The sequence below is a fragment of the Schistocerca gregaria genome, chromosome 1, assembly GCF_023897955.1.
Source record: "Schistocerca gregaria isolate iqSchGreg1 chromosome 1, iqSchGreg1.2, whole genome shotgun sequence".
NCBI lineage: Eukaryota > Metazoa > Arthropoda > Insecta > Orthoptera > Acrididae > Schistocerca > Schistocerca gregaria.
In genome coordinates, this window is record NC_064920.1 from 233416369 (window position 1) to 233437783 (window position 21415).

Here is a 21415-nt window from a genome sequence, read left to right on the forward strand (position 1 = left end):
TTTAAAAATTTATAACTGTTGTAAATAACTGCACCTTCGCAAACGTTTCAAATTCCGTGTACAGACTGCAAATACGTGCCCCTGCTTACAATTCAGTTCTGTGAAAGTCGCATATCAAGAGCGGCTTCCATATTAGAAATATCTAAGGTGCAAGTGTTAGGTGATTCACTCTGTATTATTGGGTGGTCAAAGAAGCCGTATTTTACTTTACGATTACAGCCTGTCTTAAAGACCGAAAATATTTGGTTAGCGAATACGATTTGAAGTTTGTGGATTCGAGAAACGTCCAGAGGCTCAATAATGTATTGCGTCAGATGTATCATGTCGCATTAAATCTAAAACTACCATTTTATATGAGTAAATATTTGTTAAATAGTATCGGCAAAAAATAGCTGGACTATCTTATAAACAGAACTACATTATTTACTCAATGAAAAATTACGCTATATTTCTACCATTCGGTTTAAATTACTCGGTGAGTTTCCGTAGAATCCATGCAGATAAATTTTCATTTAAAAATAATAAGTTTTGTTGGTTTAGCCCCTTTTAGCAACCGGCTAGTTTTATATACCAGTTATACGAAAAATGTATATTTCAAATGAATAACTGGACTATGTTTCAGTTTAATCGTAGTTTTAGAGAATTTTCTCATCTCGGTTGATTATTTTAACCTGTTATTTGTTTTCAACGATTTACACAAGAATAACTATTACCGGCAGTGAAGCTCATTATAACATTGTAAATTAACTAGCTTTTCTGAACCTACATGAGAATTATGTTCGTAATATTACTGTATTAACTGTGTAGTTCCAAGGTCCGTGAATCCAAACAGTTGACGCCGGCCGATGTGGCCGAGCGGTTCTAGGCGCTACAGTCTGGAACCGCGCGACCGCTACGGTCGCAGCTTCGAATCCTGCCTCGGACATGGATGTGTGTGATGTCCTTAGGTTAGTTAGGTTTAAGTAGTTCTAAGTTCTAGGGGACTGATGACCTAAGAAGTTAAGTCCCATAGTGCTCAGAGCCATTTGAACCATTTTGAACCAAACAGTTGACAATGTTGTAGCCAAGATTCTGCGCAGAAATGCTAAATGGAAATCAATAAGCTGGTGGAAACCAGTGTTTTCTTCGAAAACTCATGTTTTCTGTCTAAAATATAGAAGTTTCGCCGTTGTTTTTTACTCTAATGAAAACAGTTCTGCCGCAAAATTTTTAACAAGCATGAAGCAATTTTTGTTGTTATTATCAAATTGCATTTTGTGAAAATCAATATTACTTCGGCCTTTTCCAAATTCTTTTATTTAACTTTTTGCTTCCAATACATGTTATAGAGCAGTAACAATTAAACGCCTAATGAAGTGCCCCGCAACCTTTAGCTCTATATTATTGTAATATGCCTTTTGCTTTTCAGATTTTTCGCAGTTTTTAATGTTGTTGTCAACTTCTTCACGTTCATAGCAATAATACTTCGCGCCATTACCTAAAAAATTTCTTCATAAAGTTGCTTGTTGTTTCATGCGCCTTAAGTGCGCTGAAATTTAAGAGAGAATTACATCAGACGCATTTCGCTTTTATTTACACCTAGCGATTCACCCCAGCATCCCACACGTAGCAACTAATTATCTACATAATACACTCAAGCCCCAAAGAAATTGGTACAGGCATGCGTATTCAAATACAGAGCTATGTAAATAGGGAGAATACGGCGCTGAGGTCGTCAACGCCTCTATAACGTAACAAGTCTCTGGTGCAGTTGTTAGATCGGTTACTGCTGCTACAGTGGCAGGTTATTGACATTTAAGTGAGTTTGAACGTGGTACTATATAGACGGCGCACGAGCGATGGGGGACAGCATCTCCCGAGGTAGCGATGAAGTGGGGATTTTCCCGTGAGACCATTTCACGTGTGTACCGTGAGTATCAGGAATCCGATAAAACATCAAATCTCCGACCTCGCTGCTGCCAGAAAAAGATGCTACAAGAACGGAACCAACGATGCCTGTCAACGTGACAGACGTGCAACCCTTACGCAGATTGCTGCAGATTTCAATGCTGGGCCATAAACAAATGTCAGCGTACGAACCATTCAACGAAACATAATCGATATGGGCTTTCGGAGCCGAAGGCCCACTCGTGTAGCCTTGATGACTGCACGACACAAAGCTATACGCCTCGGCAAAGCCAGTCACCACCAAGATTAGGTTGTTTATGACTGCAAACATGTTTCCTACTCGGAAGAGTCTCTTTTTAAATTGTATCGAGCAGATAGACGTGTATGTTTATGGAGACAACCTCATGAATCCATGGAACCTGCATGTCAGCAGGTGCCGCTCTAGCCGGTGGAGGCTTTGTAATGGTGTGGGTCGTCTGCAGTTGGAGTGATATGAGACTCCTGACACGTCTAGATATGACACGTACGTAACCATCCTGTCTGATCAACTGCATCCACTCGAGTCTATTGTTCATTCCGACGGACTTGGAAAATTCCAGAAGGACAATGCGACACCCCACTGGTCCATAATTACTGCACAATGGCTCCAGGAACACTGTTCTGTGTTTGAACACTTCTGCTGATCGCCAAACTACCGAGACATGAACATTACTGAGCGTATCTTGGATGCCTTGCAACATGTTGTTCAGAAGAGAACTCCACCCCCTCGTACTCTTACAGATTTATGGACAGCCACGCAGGATTCATGGTGTCAATTCTCTCTAGCACTGCTTCTGACATTAGTAGAGTCCATGCCACGTCGTGTTGCGGCACTTCTGCGTGCTCGCGGGGACCCTACATTATATTAGCAGTGTCTTGCGCTCTTCAGTGTATATAATATACTAGTGATATAAGGGGAACTGGGGCACAACAGTGTCTCGGTGCACAGTGGAGATTGACGTTTCTCGGTGTCATGGAAGTGCTGCCAGCGACCGGCAGTAACTAGAACTAGACCAACCCGCTGCTGCTCTGCTATGGTAGCCATGTTTGTCTAGTTTTCTTGTGCTTTTGTGCATGTAGTTTTCACTGTGTGACGTTTTCCTCCTGGCTTGTAACTTCTGACGATTTTGTAAACAAATTTAGGTACACATTCTTGTTTACATTACAACTACTGTTAGTACATGCTTAAAGTACATGTAACTGACTTTAGTTTCATTTAGTTGAACTTTTATTAACGTAACTTTCTCGAGTCACCTGAAATCCATGACATAAATCGTGGCAGGCGTCACCGATTGAGGTGGCACAGTAGTTAGCACAGTGGACTCACCTTCGGAAGGATGGCGGTTAAAATCACTGTCCTGTCATTCAGATTTTGGTTTGCCATTATTTCACTAAATCACCCATGGCGAATGCTTTGATGGTTCCGTATAAAGACTAACGGCCGATTTCCTTCCCCATTGTTTCGTAATCAGAGCTTGTGCTCCGTTGAGTTGACTGACGTGTTAATCTGTCCTTCATCTAAATCGTGTCCCTGGGGCAAAACGGGTAAGGCGGAATGGGTAAGTACTTCATTCTCCTCCGCGACGTTCTTAACCAAGGAGTCATTTTCAGGGAATCTCAAATTTATATTTCTTTCGATTTGCGGTGGTTCGAGTCTATAAGGGAATAGCAAACAGGTAGTTATGGTCTACTGAGGCAATCTACAATGCTGTCGAGGCGGTTATTTCTGGCCAATTTGGATATCTGAAGGCGTCAAACCGGATTCATGTTCCCCAGACGGTTCTGAAAGTTTTTAAAAAGAAGGAAATCCATAGCAACATTGCTAATGAAATAGCTGGAAAAATTAAAAACGTATTTATGGAAGAACAGGAACTTGAGCGCCGTAACCTACTTTGAAGGCTAGGCTATTCGGTCTAACCATGAAAGAGTCGAGTAGCTTAGCTTATAAGACGGACTGGCTGTAAGGAATGGCACTGACCATAAATATCGAAATGAAATCGCTGCAAGAAACATGAGCTTTAATAAAGTAGCTGTAGATAGGTTTCTTTTTTTTTTTGTTGTTGACGAAGTCACTAGGCGCCGTCATTCTGAAATACTGGATGAACTTAGTATGCCTATTTGCGCTTTGTGAGTTAAGCTACACTACTGGCCATTAAAATTGCTACACCAAGAAGAAATGCATATGATAAACGGGTATTCATTGGACAAATATATTATACTAGAACTGACATGTGATTACATTTTCACGCAATTTCGGTGCATAGATCCTGAGAAATCAGTACCCAGAACAACCACCTCTGGCCGTAATAACGGACTTTATACGCCTGGGCATTGAGTCAAACAGAGCTTGGATGGAGTGTGCAGCAGCTTCAACAAGATACCACAGTTCATCAAGAGTAGTGACTGGCGTATTGTGACGAGCCAGCTGCTCGGCCACCATTGACCGGACGTTTTCAGTTGGTGAGAGATTTGGAGAATGTGCTGGCCAGGGCAGCAGTCGAACATTTTCTGTTTTCGGAAAGGCCCGTGCAGGGCCTGCAACATGCGCTCGTGCATTATCCTGCTGAAATGTAGGGTTTCGCGGGGATCGAATGAAGGGTAGAGCCACGGGTCGTAACACATCTTAAATTTAACATCCACTGTTCAAAGTTCTTGTTCAATACGAACAAGAGGTGACCGAGAGGTGTAACCAATGTCACCCCATACCATCACGCCGGGTGATACGCCAGTATGGCGATGACAAATACACGCTTGCAATGTGCGTTCACCACAATGTCGCCAAACACGGATGCGATCATCATGTAAACAGAACCTGGATTCATCCGAAAAAATGACGCTTTGCCAATCGTGCACCCAGGTTCGTCGTTGAGTGCAGAATCGCAGCCGCTCCCGTCTGTGATGCAGCTTCAAGGATAACCGAAGCCATGGTCTCCGAGCTGATAGTCCATGCTGTTGCAAACTCCGTCGAACTGTTCGTGCAGATGGTTGTTGTCTTGGAATCGTCCCCATCTGTTGTCTCAGGGATCGAGACGTGGCTGCACAATCCGTTACAGCCATGCGGATAAGATGCCTGTCATCTCGACTGCTAGTGAAACGAGGCCTTTGCGATCCAACACGGCGTTCCGTATTATCCTCCTGAACCCACCGATTCCATATTCTGCTAACGCGAGCAGCACTGTCGCGATACGATAAATCAACTTTCCTCATGTCAGCACGTTGTAGGTGCCGCCACCGGAGCCAACCTCGTGTGAATGTTCTGAAAAGCTAATCACTTGCATACCACAGCATCTTCTTCCTGTCGGTTAAATTTCACGTCTCCAGCACGTCATCTTCGTGGTGTAGCAATTTTAATTGCCAGTGGTGTACTTTTTCAATCCCACACGCAACTCTTTGACAGGGAGGTGGTTGTTACCCCCACAGCGGTTCTCTCCACACAGCGAAGTGATATGTATACCAAATTTGGTTGAAACTGGCGTAGTGGTTTAGGAGAAGATGTGAAACAAACATAAGTACATCCATTATGATAGGTTAGTTGGTTGATTTGGTGGAAGAGACCAAACAGCGAGGTGATCGGGCTCATCGGATTAGGGAAGGAAGTCGGCCGTGCCCGTTCAAAGGAACCATTCCGGCATGAAAACCTAAATCATTATGGCTAAAGCGGGATTGAACCGTCGTCCTCACGAATGCAAGTTCAGTATGCTAACCACTGCGCCACCTCGCTCCGTCCATTTTTTTAAAAAAATAATATGGATACTGGAAACCAAAATTTTGTTGCACTTGGAAGCCGTTGGACGAGTAGATAGGCAGCCTGTAACTGGAACCGGATATACAAGTGACTGTTTCAGTCGTTTAGTAATATAGATTATTTCTCATAAGGAAATGTGGTTCGGCTTTGAGCAAATGCAATTTTTCTTGTTTTAGTACCCGTGCATGTTTCAGAGAAGTTTCTCCATCTTAAGTGGTTTAATTTACTATCTTTTGAACAACATACATAAAGAATTTATTCTTTATGATTATCATTTTTTAAAAATTACCTTTAGTACTGACAGAAATATTAAAATGAAGAATAAATATATATCTTATTATTATAAATCGTACCTATTGGTGTTCACAAGTCTGCCTGGTTTGCAGCACAGCTACAATTATTGCCTTCCTGTATGTCATCTGCAGTTAACAAGCGTTTATCCTTGTTATGTTACGTAATTTCTCACAATATTTTAGGACCAAATATGATATTGTTGCTAATTTCCTTCTTTCTATAGCACTATATCGTGGTGTGTTGATTTGCAAACAAAGATCTACTATTTGACTAACTTTTTTTTTGAACAGGAAAAAAAATGAAGGAAGGAAAAACCGATAATACCATGTTCTTGTTGTTGTGATCTTCAGTCCTGAGAATGGTTTGATGCAGCTCACCATGCTACTTTATCCTTCTTCATCTCCCAGTACTTACTGCAACCTACATCGTTCTGAATCTGCTTAGTGTATTATTCATCTCTTGGTCTCCCTCTACGAGTTTTACCCTCCATGCTGCCCTCCAATGATAAATTTGTGATCCCTTGATGCCTCAGAACATGTCCTACCAACCGGTCCCCTCTTCTTGTCAAATTGTGCCACAAACTCCTCCCCAACTCTGTTCACTACCTCCTCATTAGTTATGTGATCTAGCCATCTAATAGTACCATATTAGGCATTAAAAAGTTATAAAAAATAACATAACAAAAGAAAGGTAAACGCTTATTAATTGCAGAAGACATTCTAGAAGGCAATAATTGTAGATGTTCTCTAAATACCAGACAGATCTGTGAACACCAATAATAATAAGGCATATATTCTTCATGTTAATATTTCTCTCAATACTTGTAGTAATGTGAATACCGCAAACAGCAAAACCTGATAATTATCACAATGCATAATTATCTGTATATTGTTTTATGGTAATAAATAATAACCACTGAAGATAGAGGAACTTCTCCGAAACATGTACGATTAGTAGAACAAGAGAAATTGTGTTTACTCAAAGGAGAACCATATTAAATCACGTGGCTGTTTCGGGAAAAATTTTTCCATTAGGTACCCCCAAAGAAAAAAGTCACAGGTCTGGACCATTGGGGGGCCAATTTTGTCCGTCATTGAAGCGACCTGGAAACCTGAGTGAAATGATCCGCATGTCGAAATGCTCGTGTAAAAACTCCAACACAGTGTTTGCAGAATGTGGCCTTGCTCCATCTTGCATGAAACACTGCGTGTTGAAGGGCAATGCAGTAGCGAGAAGCTGTGGATTGAAGTTGTTGCGAAGCATGCTCAAATAATGTTCGCTGTTCACAGTTTCTTCAAAGAAAAAGGGTCCAATAAGTCCGTGACTGGAAACTGCTGCCCACGCTGTAATCCTCGTAGCATAATGTAGTCGTTCGTGAAGCACTTGTGGGTTTTCAGTGGCCCAAAAGCGTACATTTTGTTTGTTAACCACACCGTCTAAATGAAAATGCGCCTCGTCTGAAAACCAAACGTTGTTGAGAGTTTCTTCCCTAACCTCCGCCCACTGAGCAAACAGTAGTCTCTGCTGCTTGTGTTCTTCAGTGAGCTTCTGTGCACAGGTCATCTTATATGGGTACATATGGTCACTTTGAAGAATGCGTTGAACGGAACGTCTGGATATTCCCAGTTGCACTGCTGCCTTTCTACACGATTTCCCGGGACTTCTATGCACAGCAACTCGTACCGCTTCAATATTCTCCGGCGAACAAACAGGCTTAGGCCGAGATCGCTTCGCTTCCAATACTGTTCCTCCCTCTACAAATTTATCGTACAACCTGTGGATGGTGTTCTTGCAATGGGCCCATCGTGTGTTAAACTGGTGTCGAAAACGCCTCTGAGTCACAACAAGGCTTTTTCGTTTCATGAAAAAGTAACACAATTGCCAATCGTTGCTGTGTCGTCAGTCTTCCATTGTCAGCCATTTCTGCTCACTAGTCCCCTAGCAGCAGTATCGTGAATTACACGTCATTTCTCATTTCGTAACTCATTTCTTTTTCCAAGCTCTGCTGGTAATGTTATAGAGATACCAACGGGATATCTAATGTGCGTCGTAAATTGTGAAAGAAACAATTGGTAACACATTTCGTGCGCCACCCTGCATTAGGAAGCAAACGCGCCAAGGAAAGAGCATCGACCTCAAAATGATTACATTGTTCGTGTTGTTACACAGCAATAAAAATTAACTACGTGGTTGTGTTGGGCTACTTGCTGTGATAAAAAGCGCGTGCAGATGGGAGCGATTCGGCCAGAGCAGCGACATGCGGGTTGCAGGCACAAGAGACGGTAGGGGTCGGCTCATTGGTGTGGCAGCAGGTGTACTGCTGAATTAAACGCGAGGTGCTGGGCCGGCAACAGGTGTCGATTGCCAGCTAAGCGGGGGCGCCGTTCCGGGGACATGAATAGTTGAGGCGTGGGCGGGTACCTGTGTCGGTGTCCCCCGGCACCCCCAGGCTGTCCGAGTTGTCGTTGATGAACGCCTCGGTGGAGCTCGTGAACGTCTGCGGCGACAGCGTCAGGTCGTGCGCGCTCTCCGAGTCGAACAGGTCGAACGTCGCCGTAGCGCCGCCGTTACCTGTCAACATCAACATCAGATCGGTCAACTGCTGTGGTACGTCACCACGTGGGGGCGCACCCCAATTCAACAAAAATCAACACACACTACGTAAATCAATAGGGAGGCTTAGCGATGTGCGCAGAATACCAAAAAAGAAAAGTTACCTACACTTTTGCATGGCATCCAATATGTTATTCTACAAATAAAATTAAAGAAAAAAGCTCAGTTGAACATAGGTCCGTAAATGTTTAGTTACGGAGTTGCGGCTAATAAAAGATTTTGTCTGAAATTTAGCAATGTCGCTAATATTAAGCAATCGCAAAACTGTACATTTATTTTGTTGTTATTGATCTGGAGAATCTAATAAAACATGTCCCAAAAATAGCTCTGGGCACTATGCGACTTTACTTCTGAGGTCTTCAATCGCCTAGTACTTAGAAATACTTAAACCTAACTAACCTAAGGACATCACACAAATCCATGCCCGAGGCAGAATTCGAACCTGCGACCATAGAGTCGCGCGGTTCCAGACTGTAGCGCCTAGAACCGCTCAGCCACTCCGTCCGGCTGTTCATTTACAGTCCGAACAATAAAACTACAAATATAATGTGTAAGTATGTGTTGTGAAAAAATGAAAATATTTTATGTATATACAATAAAATTAAATTTCTTATTAAATTAAGTAACTTTTGATACTGCCCGTTTTATTTACATAATAATATTTTAGCTCATTCTTTGATTAATTAATTTAATAAACACTGTATTCAAAAATGGTTCATATGGCTCGGAGCACTATGGGACTTAACATCTGAGGTCATCAGCCCCCTAGACTTAGAACTACTTAAACCTAACTAACCTAAGGACATCACACACATCCATGCCCGAGGCAGGATCCGAACCTGCAACGTAGCGGCCGCGTGGTTCCAGACTGAAGCGCCTAGAACAGCTCGGCCACACCGGCAGGTAACACTGTATTCATCCTACGTTTAATGGACTATACGTTGAGTATATCTGATAGGGAGAATGGTCCTCACGCGATCAATGGTGCAATATATTCTGACCCAGGCAAAGTCGGATATTGCAGCTAGTTTATATGTAAATTGGTTAGTTATAAAGAATTCATAGAGCAGCTTCCTTACACTAGGCCGGTTCACGTTACAGCCCTACGGAGCAGCAAGTTTCGGCTCTTGCTCTGGGGATCTTGAGCGCTGGAAATGAGAGGAAACACTGCATTGGAGGCGTGTGTCAGCGGCTGCGTCATTTGGCGCGAGTGCTCCCAGGCTCGTTGTATCGGCTACAGCGGTGTCGTAAATTAAAGTCAGCAGCTGTTGTTTAATTTGTAACTAGCAAAACCCCCATCTCCAGTTATTTAAAGATCGAACACCCATGTATAAAACAGCCTCGAATCTCTGAGTACTTTACGAATCAGTAAAATACATGGTGTCAGCATCGAAAGGTGCCACCCAAACTTGTAGCAAATCTGCTGAAATGACAGTGTAATCTGTGACGCTTGACGTTGCAACACTGTACTCTGCAACACTGACGCAACAGTGTGTTTCCGCGCTTCGCTGTGGCTTGCGCTTACTTCTCAGTGTAACAGTGTTTAGTAACAATGTATCGCTATTCTATCAAAGAGCGGTCGTTATCGGAAGAAAAAGTGACTGACTTGAAACAACTATTGTTGGCCTCTCTTGCCAAGTCTGTTCGACGTTTATCTCAGGAATGTGGGATGTCATGACGCGCTTGTCACGGAGATGCGTTATATGGGGCGTTCAAAAAGTCTGACCGCAGTGCCGTATAATTGTTAGCCGCGCGTGGCGTATGCTGCGGTGAATATACCGAAATGAAACTCAGTGAAACACAAGTTATTAATTTATTGAATATTAATTTTTACTGAGATAAACGAAACAGTGGAATGGTGAGAGAGTCCACTTGAAGGGAAGGGACCCAGGCAGGCGAACAATCATACGGCACGCGCAACTAGTAATCATACGGTACTGCGGAGAGACTTTTTCAACACACCGTTTTTTGCCACTGGTTTCGGAATTTTTTGCTCAGAGGTCAGGAATATTGCAGTACACATGGTTCAGTGATGGGGAGACATGATTCCACCTTTCTGGCTATGTAAACTCTCAGAATACACGTAACGTAAATCCACATGCACTGGTCGACAACCATGCATTCACAAAAGATTAGCGCCCTCTGTGCAATATCACAGCGCCGCATCATCGGACCAACTTTTTTCGAATCTACTGTTATAAGTGCAGTTTTCGTCAAAATGTTTAGGGAATTTGTGAACCAGTTCGACGATAAAGTACTTATCCTGCGATGGTACCAACAGGATTGCGCCACATGCCAACGTCTTGAATGACCATGGCTGAGGTCGAATAATTTTTCCCCGGCAGAGTGATGACGAAAGGACTGTGGCCCCCTAGGTCACCTGATTTAACTCCACTTGACTTTTTCCTCGGCGTTAGTCTAAAAGGCAAGGTATACAATAACATACCATGCAACTTGGAGGATTTACGAGAGAACGTCATCCGTGAAATCCAAGTAATAACAGCAGACGAACTGGGCAACATTTGAGAATCTGCAGCGTCGTGTTCAGCTGTGTTTACTAATGGAGGGCAGTCACTTCCAGCATCTCTTGAGATTCGTCTTTATTTCCCCATGAGCAAGGTATGATAGATTCATTTAATTTTATTTCCTGATTATTATGCAAATAATTTAAGTGTAATCTAAGCAAATGTTTGTTTGTGGGGCCTCTATCCAGTGCATCAACCCCTATTTGACATTAACAGTATAAAACCGTCACGGTTGTAGACGCATAACACTAATTATCAAATGATTGAAATGGCTCTGAGCACTCTGGGAGTTAACATCTGTGGTCATCAGTCCCCTAAGGACATCACACACATCCATGCCCGAGGCAGGATTCGAACCTGCGACCGTACCGGTCGCGCGGTTCCAATCTGAAGCGCCTAGAACCGCTCGGCCACACCGGCCGGCCTACGTTTGGTACCATGAAATAATTTTGTAGGTGCGTTTGGCCGCACATGTAGAAACTGTCTCCGAAATTTATTGTGGATAGCGTTGGTAACACAGAAATAACAAATTTAAACGCCATGCATGATGCGGCGGTTTTTCAGGCATGGGTTGTTTATTACGTGTTCAAGTCCCCACAGCCGCGCTGGATTAGCCGAGCGGTCTCAGGCGCTGCAGTCATGGACTGTGTGGCTGGTCCCGGCGGAGGTTCGAGAACTCCCTCGGACATGAGTGTGTGTGTGTGTTTGTTAAAAATGGTTCAAATGGCTCTGAGCACTATGGGACGTAACATCTGAGGTCATCAGCCCCTAGAACTACTTAAACCTAACTAACCTAAGGACATCACACACATCCATGCCCGAGGCAGGATTTGAACCTGCGATTGTAGCGGTCGTGCTGTTCCATACTGGAGTGCCTAGAACCGCACGGCCAAGACGGGCGGCGTGTGTTTGTCCTTAGGATAATTTAGGTTAAGTAGTGTGTAAGCTTAGGGACTGATGAACTTTTGGTTGAAATGTGTTGAGTGGTTTAGGAGGGGATGTGGAACACACACACACACTTTATTGTGATATTTATGGCTTCTTTAAGTCGTAATCTCTCAAGTATTACATTTTTGAATTGCTTCCGATATGGTTTGGGGCTTAGGGATGCATAACAGTCTTCTACAGGATTTCGATCGTTTCATTCTAACTCGTACTGGTGAAGGATAAAACACAGGCGTCACGCATGTTTATACGACGCCTTCGTGGCCGCAGACGGAGGCATTTCTTGGCTCACACGCGTCTGAGGGGCAGAGCCTGGTTGCAGCGCAGACACTGCGAGGACACAGTTCGGGACCCGCGCCCCTCCCCGTAATTGGATGGCATTCCGCGCGATCTTTTGGGTGGCCGTAGGGAAGAAGCGAAGGGGACTTCCGCCCCCACCCCCGCCCAGAAATTGAGCGGCGTGCCGGGCCCTCCCTCCCCCTAATGAGAGCGGCCGCTGCCGCGCTCTGCTCGGCTAAACATTGCTCCCACCCCTCCCCCTTTGCTTGAGGAATGGGGATTTTCCTTACACTCGTTTCAGGGCAAGAGATCTTCATTCCCCTCTGAGATTTAAGTACTCATTAGTTTTTTTTCCACCGAGTTCTCTGGGCAAATGAGAAGCACCGCCGCCAACGTATTCGCCTTAAAGATGAAAGGTCAGAGGGAGTTCGGCAAATTTAGGTTTGAAACAAGGGCACGGAATCATGTTTGTTTTTAGGTTAATGCACTGTAAATACCTTTTGTCACCCTCTTGGCGCGGAGTTTGATAGCTCTGGTTTACCCTCGCTTGTCTGCAAACCGTGCGTCCTTTGTTCCTCACTGTATAAACTGACCTGTCTTGTTATTATTGGAGCCAAGAGCAGTCTGCTTGCCCGTTGTGAAAATAAAAAAAGTAGGGCTTTCTGTGTCTATATACATATAGCTCGGTCAAAATAACAAGGCGATTCAAAAAATGTTCAAATGTGTGTGAAATCTAATGGGACTTGACTGCTAAGGTCATCAGTCCCTAAGCTTACACACTACTTCAACCAAATTATCCTAAGGAGAAACACACACACACCCATGCCCGAGGGAGGAAACGAACCTCCGCCGGGACAACAAGGCAATTGACAGCCGAGCAAAGATGGAGGCGATTTCGGCAGTTCGCCTCGGCCAGCGCGTACAATATGGGTACGACAGCAGAAGTAGTTGTGCACTTTAGTTCTGAATAGTTAATACGCTATCCGTCAACGAGCAGCACTAGCTTTATTTTGGGGCACAGTAATAGCCTTGCCAATTTCCTGTACTTACACAACTATAGTCCGAGTAAAATTACTGTTGACACTTCACCCGTTGGAGCTGGTTTCCTATAATCAGAACCCTAAACGTTACGCCCGAACCGTTCACCGTTGCCACAGACATGAGAAGCACAGCCGCCGACGTATTCGCCTGAAGATGAAAGGTCACAAGATCAGCCGGCCCTAGTGGCCGAGCGGTTCTAGGCGCTTCAGTCCGGAACCGCGCGACTGCTACGGTCACAGGTTCGAAACCTGCCTCGGGCATGGATCTGTGTGATGTCCTTAGGTTAGTTAGATTTAAGTAGTTCTAAGTTCAAGGGGACTGATGACATCAGAAGTTAAGTCGCATTTTTTTAATTTTTTCAAAGGGAGTTCGGCGATTTAGGTTTGAAGCAAGGGCACGGAATCGTGTTTGTTTTTAAGTTAATGTACTGTAAATACCTTTAGTCACCCTCCTGATCACTTCGAGTTCCTTGTCCGGCTTTCTTTCTTGGTGTGTTTGGATCCTCATTCATGGGTTGGGCACTTGTATTTCGTATTCCATCACACGTGATAACCACACCAAACACACACACACACACACACAACGATGCTAATGAAACACAGTTGTTTCATACGCTGCACTAACGAAACAGTACTGGATACTAACGCACAGCAAGTCATTCACAATCACATATACAGTTACCATAATCACAGAGATCGGCTTACATTAGATAAGCTTGGCACGGCGTGAAGCCGAATTTCTGAAGGCTGCAATTCATCGTCTCGACTCGATCACCTTAGTCATAAAGTTAACTACTTGACGCACTGTCGGAGCATACCACAATTGCTAACTTATTAGCCTGATGTGTAAGTTCGAATTTTGTCAAATGTAGCAATTTTTTTAATTTCTAATTCTTTGTCGCGTCAGTTTTCATTATCGTATTGACTTTATTTCCTCTTATTTCTCTTCTTCTCATTCCTTTTCGTTTGGATTCTACCTGTGTTGCCTACAATCTGCAACCAAGTGCCATTGAGGACTGCTCTTCGGTTGGTGACGCACCAGCTCGTGTAGTCAGTGCCAGTATAGTTTCAGGTAACCAATGATGGAACGAAAATTACAGTTTGCTTTAGCGCTGAAAATTATTTTTTTCTGTTTTGAATTTGCTCGTAAAGGTTAGCTTTAATCGCCATAAAAAAGCGATCATGATTTTACTTCTGCCGCAAATTGCTGACCGCCGTTTTCACGGATACATCGCACATCACGACGTTGTGGTTAACTTGGAGCAAGAGTTTCAGTTCATGGCTACAAACTACCTCCTCATCCGCAATTTCGTCACTGGTCGCTTAAAATCGTCTGTCTACAGAGCATCTAGCATTTTACGATTCACCTCGCGGACTCCCCGTCCAACATTCCTTCGCGTTTCACATTAATAGCATTCGTGAATTGACCCGCCGAGTTTGTGTCACCTATTGCCGAGAGGCAGCCGGTGGCCGATGTGGCAACACTGTATCAAGTAATTTTAATCGCACTATACTTTCAGCCGTTCTGTAACATAAACACGCCGCATAAAGAAACAATACAAAGAAAAAAGAATCACATTGTTCCTACGTTATTGACTTACAGCGTCATCTTCAACTGACTGTAGTAACTAACACTCCAGGTAGCACACCGATGTGATAACGTTGACCAGAACAGGAGGCATGTCCCTTTAGTCCGCCTATGACGTCAGTAATAAGTACACTGAAACCTACATCCCGATATACTGAGTGGAATTATTTTCAATAAAGATTTATTTATTGCAATGTGCACCGTTTGATTTCACCAGTAGATATGTAAATGGGAAGCAATATTTCGTTTCTCGCGTAATAATGATTCAGAAACACAAAAAAAATTGTAACACATTTTTCCTTATTAAGTCAGTGAATTTCCAGGCTGGTGGTTGTTGTTGTGATCTTCAGTCCAGAGACTGGTTTGATGCAGCTATCCATGCTACTGTATCCTGTGCAAGCTTCATCTCCCAGTACCTCCTACAACCCACATCCTTCTGAATCTGCTTAGTGTAGTCATCTCTTGGTCTCCCTCTACGATTTTTACCCTCCACGCTGCCCTCCAATACTAAATTGGTGATCCCTTGATGCCTCAGAACATGTCCTACCAACCGGTACCTTCTTCTTGTCAAGTTGTGCCACAAACTCCTCTTCTCCCCAGTTCTATTCAGTACCTCCTCATTAGTTCAAAAATGGCTCTGAGCACTATGGGACTTAACTTCTGAGCTCGTCAGTCCCCTAGAACTTAGAACTACTTAAACCTAACTAACCTAAGGACATCACACACATCCATGCCCGAGGCAGGATTCGAACCTGCGACCGTAGCGGTCGCGCAGCTCCAGACCGTAGCACCTAGAACCGCTTGGCCACTCCGGCCGGCTCCTCAGTAGTTATGTGATCTATGAATCACATCTTCAGCATTCGTCTGCTGCACGACGTTTCGAAAGCTTCTATTCTCTTCTTGTCTAAACTATTTATCGTCCACGTTTCACTTCCATACATGGCTACACTCCATACAAATACGTTCAGAAACGACTTCTTGACACTTAAATCTATACTCGATGTTAACAAATTTCTCTTCTTCAGAAACGCTTTCCTTGCCATTGCTAGCCTACATTTTATATCCCCTCTACTTCGACCATGATCAGTTATTTTCAAATTGTTTAATACCCTTTCATCTTGCCAAATTTAAATGTAATCTTCGGATTAATATTGGGAATTTCGAAGAAATTAGGTTGATTCTACTACTAGACATGTAATACTAATACATGTCGTTAAAATGTTAAAACAGAATCTTAATTACATAAATGAGAATGACTTCAGTGTCTATTCCGTTTCTTATAGTGCTTAATGACAGAAATTTGCCTTCTTTCGCCTGGTTGTGTGACTGTGGTGTTGGTTTTCTATATTAACGTGGTAGAAATAAAGTTGTGCGCGATCTACGATAAGCTATGGTCTAAGGGGTGACCAATCTTATCGACTGACTTCCTGTCGCTATTGATAACTGTTCTTTAAATAATTGGCGATGCACGTACATAATTCAACTATCTTGTAGTTAGCAGTGTACTGCCCATGTCGCGAGCACCAAAGTGGGTATGTTACGTGATTTTCGTATAATGCAGTTTGCTTACGTTTTGTGCAAAAAGTGATACTTCAATATCACACTGATCTGCTCTGTTTCGACATGTATAATTATTGGAGGGGACAATGGCAAATAATTTTTGGTCCAACGAGTCTAAATGTGGGTTAAAACTGTCGGGATAATTCACGACACTGCATGGACGCTACATTTAGGAGATAAGTGTGGGAGCGTGCTTCAAGTCAGTTTGTTGAAAGCAGAAATTTTTCTAGTAATTTTAACTTGCGGAGATGATTTGTGTAAGGCAGTTTAATTCATTTTCTCCTGGTTATACAGATCTCCGACAATTATGTTTATTCTGAAATAATTACAGTAGGAACTGTGAGACTACTATGGAGTGGAGAATGGCTATGAGCTATTAATATTTTAGTTTTCCCATAGACAAGGAACGATCAATAGAATTGTACCAGAAAGTAAACTTCTCGTTGAAAATGTTTTTAAGTTCGATAGGTCGTTTATTTGTTGAATGTCACGGCTCCGAACTCAAAAGTTTTTCGCATCTTTCACTAGGAAGGCATTTCAATGCCACTGGTGTAATTTCGGCAATACGATAAAGTGAAGTTAAAACCCAAAAATAGCGGTCGCTATCGCTTTAAGCCAACACCATTCCAGATGGAAAAAGAAAATTGATTAGATACATATGAATCGCATGTACAAAATCCACGACTGCTTTAGGTGTGATCTCTCTGTATCAGTGATTTCATGAAATTTAAAACATGCACGAGTCTTCGCTGCTAATTGTTACGAAGTAGTGGACGTTCGTAATCTCTCCTCACATCGTATTCTTTTAAAACAGTCTTCCTTCATAAATTAAACCAGGTTGGTTATTTTTATGTTACCCAAAAACGTACTTCTCTGACTACTGCTCAGTAAAGATCTTGCATTTGTCTTCAATTCTTTCCTGTTCGACCTAGACATTGTCATATTGCACTATCCAAAAAGGAATATTTCAAATTCATATAACTGCACCGATGTGCACACTGCAGAGTTTCAGAGATAATAATAATAATAATAATAATAATAATAATAATAATAATAATGATGATGATGAGTAAAGTTCACCTAGTGTTCTCGACGACTGCAAAGGAATTAGTCGAAGGACAAAGCTGCTTCCTTTGCATCAAACTCCGTCTGATGGATGAGAAACGTCGAACCAAGTTACAGCAAGTCAGCTCGTGCAGTAGCGTCACTGTACAAGCCACAACTGACTGTTTGCGCCGTGATCGACAATGTAAGTGTGGAGTAATATTGTTAACTCTTAAACAGGCCGACCGCTTTAGAGTCACCGGCTCTTGTTTCTGTATGGTTGCTGTGAAATGGGTTTTCGTACAGGAACAACACACACATTGCGTTTCAGGCAAGGCGCTTTCATCTGTAACTTATAATATAGTAAGTGAAATGAATGCTTACCGATAGTGGATACTCCCACTATAGTGTCAATTGCGGCACATTGATACTGACATTCAGCGCCTCCTCGTCTGTGGAGACGTAATTCATTGTATTCCATGTTTCAGAAATAACCAGGCAGACACTTAACTCTTTTGTGCATTCAAAAACACTGGATATTACATATGCTGTGTATCATGTGGAGAGTTTGAAAATATATAGTTTAAAAGCCGAGAATTATTAAATTATGCGAGTGTGATGTTTTGCTTCGTCTCTCGCACTCCGTTTTAACAGAAACCTGTAAACGGCAGCCGGCCGGGGTGGCCGAGCGGTTCTAGGCGCTACAGTCTGGAACCACAAGACCACTACGGTCGCAAGTTCGAATCCTGCCTCGAGCATGGATGTGTGTGATGTCCTTAGGTTAGTTGGGGTTTAAGTAGTTCTAAGTTCTAGGAGACGGATGACCTCAGACGTTAAGTCCCATAGTGCTCAGAGCCATTTGAACCATTTTGTAAACGGCGACGGCATGAATTCAGACTTTTTCCGACATCTACCGAACAGAACCAGGAGGGCAAGCCATTTAAAACGCTGTAAGGACATTTTCCTTACACTAAATAATAATTTATGCATTTCACATCCACTGCCTGCTGATACTGACATAAGGCAAGAGATTTACTATTACTGTAAGATTCTACTGACACTCGTTGGAAGTCTTTTCACCTCATTATTTGTGACTGATAAGCGTAAAGGAAATAATACACATAAATAACGGTATCTAGAGGATAGTAACTTCATTCATTTACTCCAGTTTCTTGATAAAACTATTTCTCAATGTATGGTTATTCAGAACCACACACAAAATCAATAATAATATTACGCACACTACGGTGCCAACATTTAAAACAGGGCAACTGTAAATCGTTCCCAGTTTGCCCGCTGTTTCAAGTAACCCAATTTTATGGTACTGTTTTTTACATCGTATTCAAAAGAAGAAACTACTTATTATATGATATACTTCTACTGCAAAATCTAAAGACAACGTAATGTCATTGGCTATGTAACTTTCGTAACAAATATTCAAAGCTCATGCCATAATTTTCTCTCTCTCTCTCTCTCTCTCTCTCTCTCTTTTGCTGAAGTATAATACGGAGACTTGTACTGAGTTATGCATACAGTCACCTGACAGCACATTGGGCGTTGCCTCCGTGCTGACATTCTTTTTATAACACGTGGAAACTTCCGGACTCTTGGCAGTAACTGTAACTCCATGGCATCAATCGCTTTTTATTCATTACAGAATTGTCATAGACCTGTACAAGTGATTGTATAACCGCAAGTTCATTGGGATATTAAGCTTTTTTGTCACCTATAAAATTTACTTCTTGTGGCTGTCGTGGGATGCCACGTGTCGAAACTGACCGCCTCATTTGTATGAGAATTGGCAATTTTAGAGTCTCGTCGCTCCTACCTCCCCTCTCCCTGGGAAAGTTTCTGACACGCCAGTGCTGAATACTGTTAAATCTACATATACCGTTATATTTTTAAAATAAACTTTACACCACAGATTTTTCAGTACTCTCTTGTATAAACCAGTATATTGGACACTCCTTACTGCCAGTATCATATCAAATAATCGATGATAGAAATCACTTCATTCAGTACAAATGTACCGAAGAAAGAAGTATTAACTTTATAAAAGTGCTCTTGGATCTTGGTCACTGCCTACCGATCAGCACTATTCCTGTTCTTGAGGATCCATTCAGGACTGTATTTGATGCCACAGCCAAGTTTAAAGGAAACGAAGACGTAAAAATCCAGAAGTAAATTTACTTGTTGACTTCAACGAAAGAATCTAATAAAAAATGTCATGGAAACAATATGACTATTCTGTAATGGCATTTCTGTAATGGTTTCAACCTAACAGCAAGCGTTACGCCCTACACGAATATAATTATATGATTTCTTTGTTACGCACTTTAACTCTTGAACAATTTGGGGGGGGGGGATGTTGCATTCCTACCAAATAATCGTAAATTTCAGCAATCCACATTTTATTCAAAGGAAGTCTGAATTTATAGCTTATGTGTATTTTACGAACAGTAAGACGCACTTTTTTTCCTCGAAAAATTGCCCACAAATTTCAGGTGCGCCTTGTACTCCGAATTAATATAAAAATGCCCAGTGTTTGATTTAAAATTGCCGCCTGTATTATTCCGTGGCAAACCTATCTCTATCAGGCAACAGTGGATTGAACAGGTAGCAGCAGTGCACCGATGCGACGAGCTTAGACTTGGCCACTGTTTCTATGTTTCGATACAGTGTATCGATACGTGGAAATGTTTCGGTATTCCGGAACGTCTGTGGTTCACTGTTTCGAAACAGTGGTGTTTCATTCCGCCCCTGTCTCGGATTACCGGACCGGATTCGATCTCGAGCCAGACACAGAAACTGTATAGTTGCTTCAAAATAAGGCTGTTTCAGTCCATCTGCGCTTGGAACGGACTAATTGTATCGAAACAGTGATGTTTCATTCCGCTTTGTGTCGTGCGAGATTCGGCCTCGGCACAGGTACTGAAACACAACACAACACTCCATGAAACACTTTCAAGGGTGTCGAAATCTTTTTGACAAGCAATAGCATGAAGCTTAAGATATCCGAAAATAAAGGTTCGTTTCTAGCTGACTGTCCTATTAGGAAATGGCGTAACATTTGCTTTATAAACACTAACCAAACAATAAAACAACTCATACTATTCACATTAAAAATAATAAATATGTGAAAATCATTCAGTTAAATTACACTTTTTGTGTAACATACGCTTCTCTGTTCATGTACAGTAATCATATTAAGAAAGGCGAGCAAGCCTACAACATTTTGAATAAAAAAGGCGTAGAGTGACAGTTATTAGACATATACATAAATTAGATGTAGGTATAATTGCAAGCAATCTGTCTGATATATCACTGATACTGTAATGGTGAACGGGAAGGGCTGGGAAGCTTGGTGAATTTCTAGTAACGGTTCGAAACACCTTGAAAGACAAAATTTTTTCTGTTATATTTTGTTATTTATTCGAATTATTTGGCGTTATTTGTGAGTCTTTCGTCACTGTGCCTATTATCCACAATGATGCCCTTTGTGTGAATGGCAATTAGCAGGATGGTTTTATTACCCATACTAACGGAATGTGGGGAATCCCAGTAGCATATCCGTTGTTCCTGCAGTCTGCTCCCACCTCCAGTTCCGTTCGTGGTGGTTCTTCTGCCTTCAGCTATGGCTGTCCTCAGCCAATTTAAAAGTATGAAAGTCACACGACACGAAAGCAGCGCATTTGCTGCAGGAAATACGAAACTGCCAAGACGCCTAAGTGATAGTTTCATACTTTCTGCGATATGATTAGCGCTCTCGCACCTCATTTGTGTTTATATGGACACACTTATACAGTAGACATTCAAGATGATAAAATGTGGAGGTTTATTAGATTACAAAAAAACC

At 42.4% G+C, this 21415-nt stretch overlaps 1 protein-coding gene across 2 annotated transcripts in view; it reads right to left on the reverse strand.

The window, feature by feature from the left end:
* LOC126338532 (serine-rich adhesin for platelets-like) overlaps nucleotides 1-21415 on the reverse strand; it is a 2400280-nt gene that overhangs the window by 757292 nt on the left and 1621573 nt on the right. For both annotated transcript variants that reach the window (XM_050001562.1, XM_050001561.1), the window contains exon 4: nucleotides 8387-8536. In XM_050001562.1, coding sequence (XP_049857519.1) covers nucleotides 8387-8536 — 150 coding nt within the window. The remainder of the gene's footprint in view (nucleotides 1-8386; nucleotides 8537-21415) is intronic.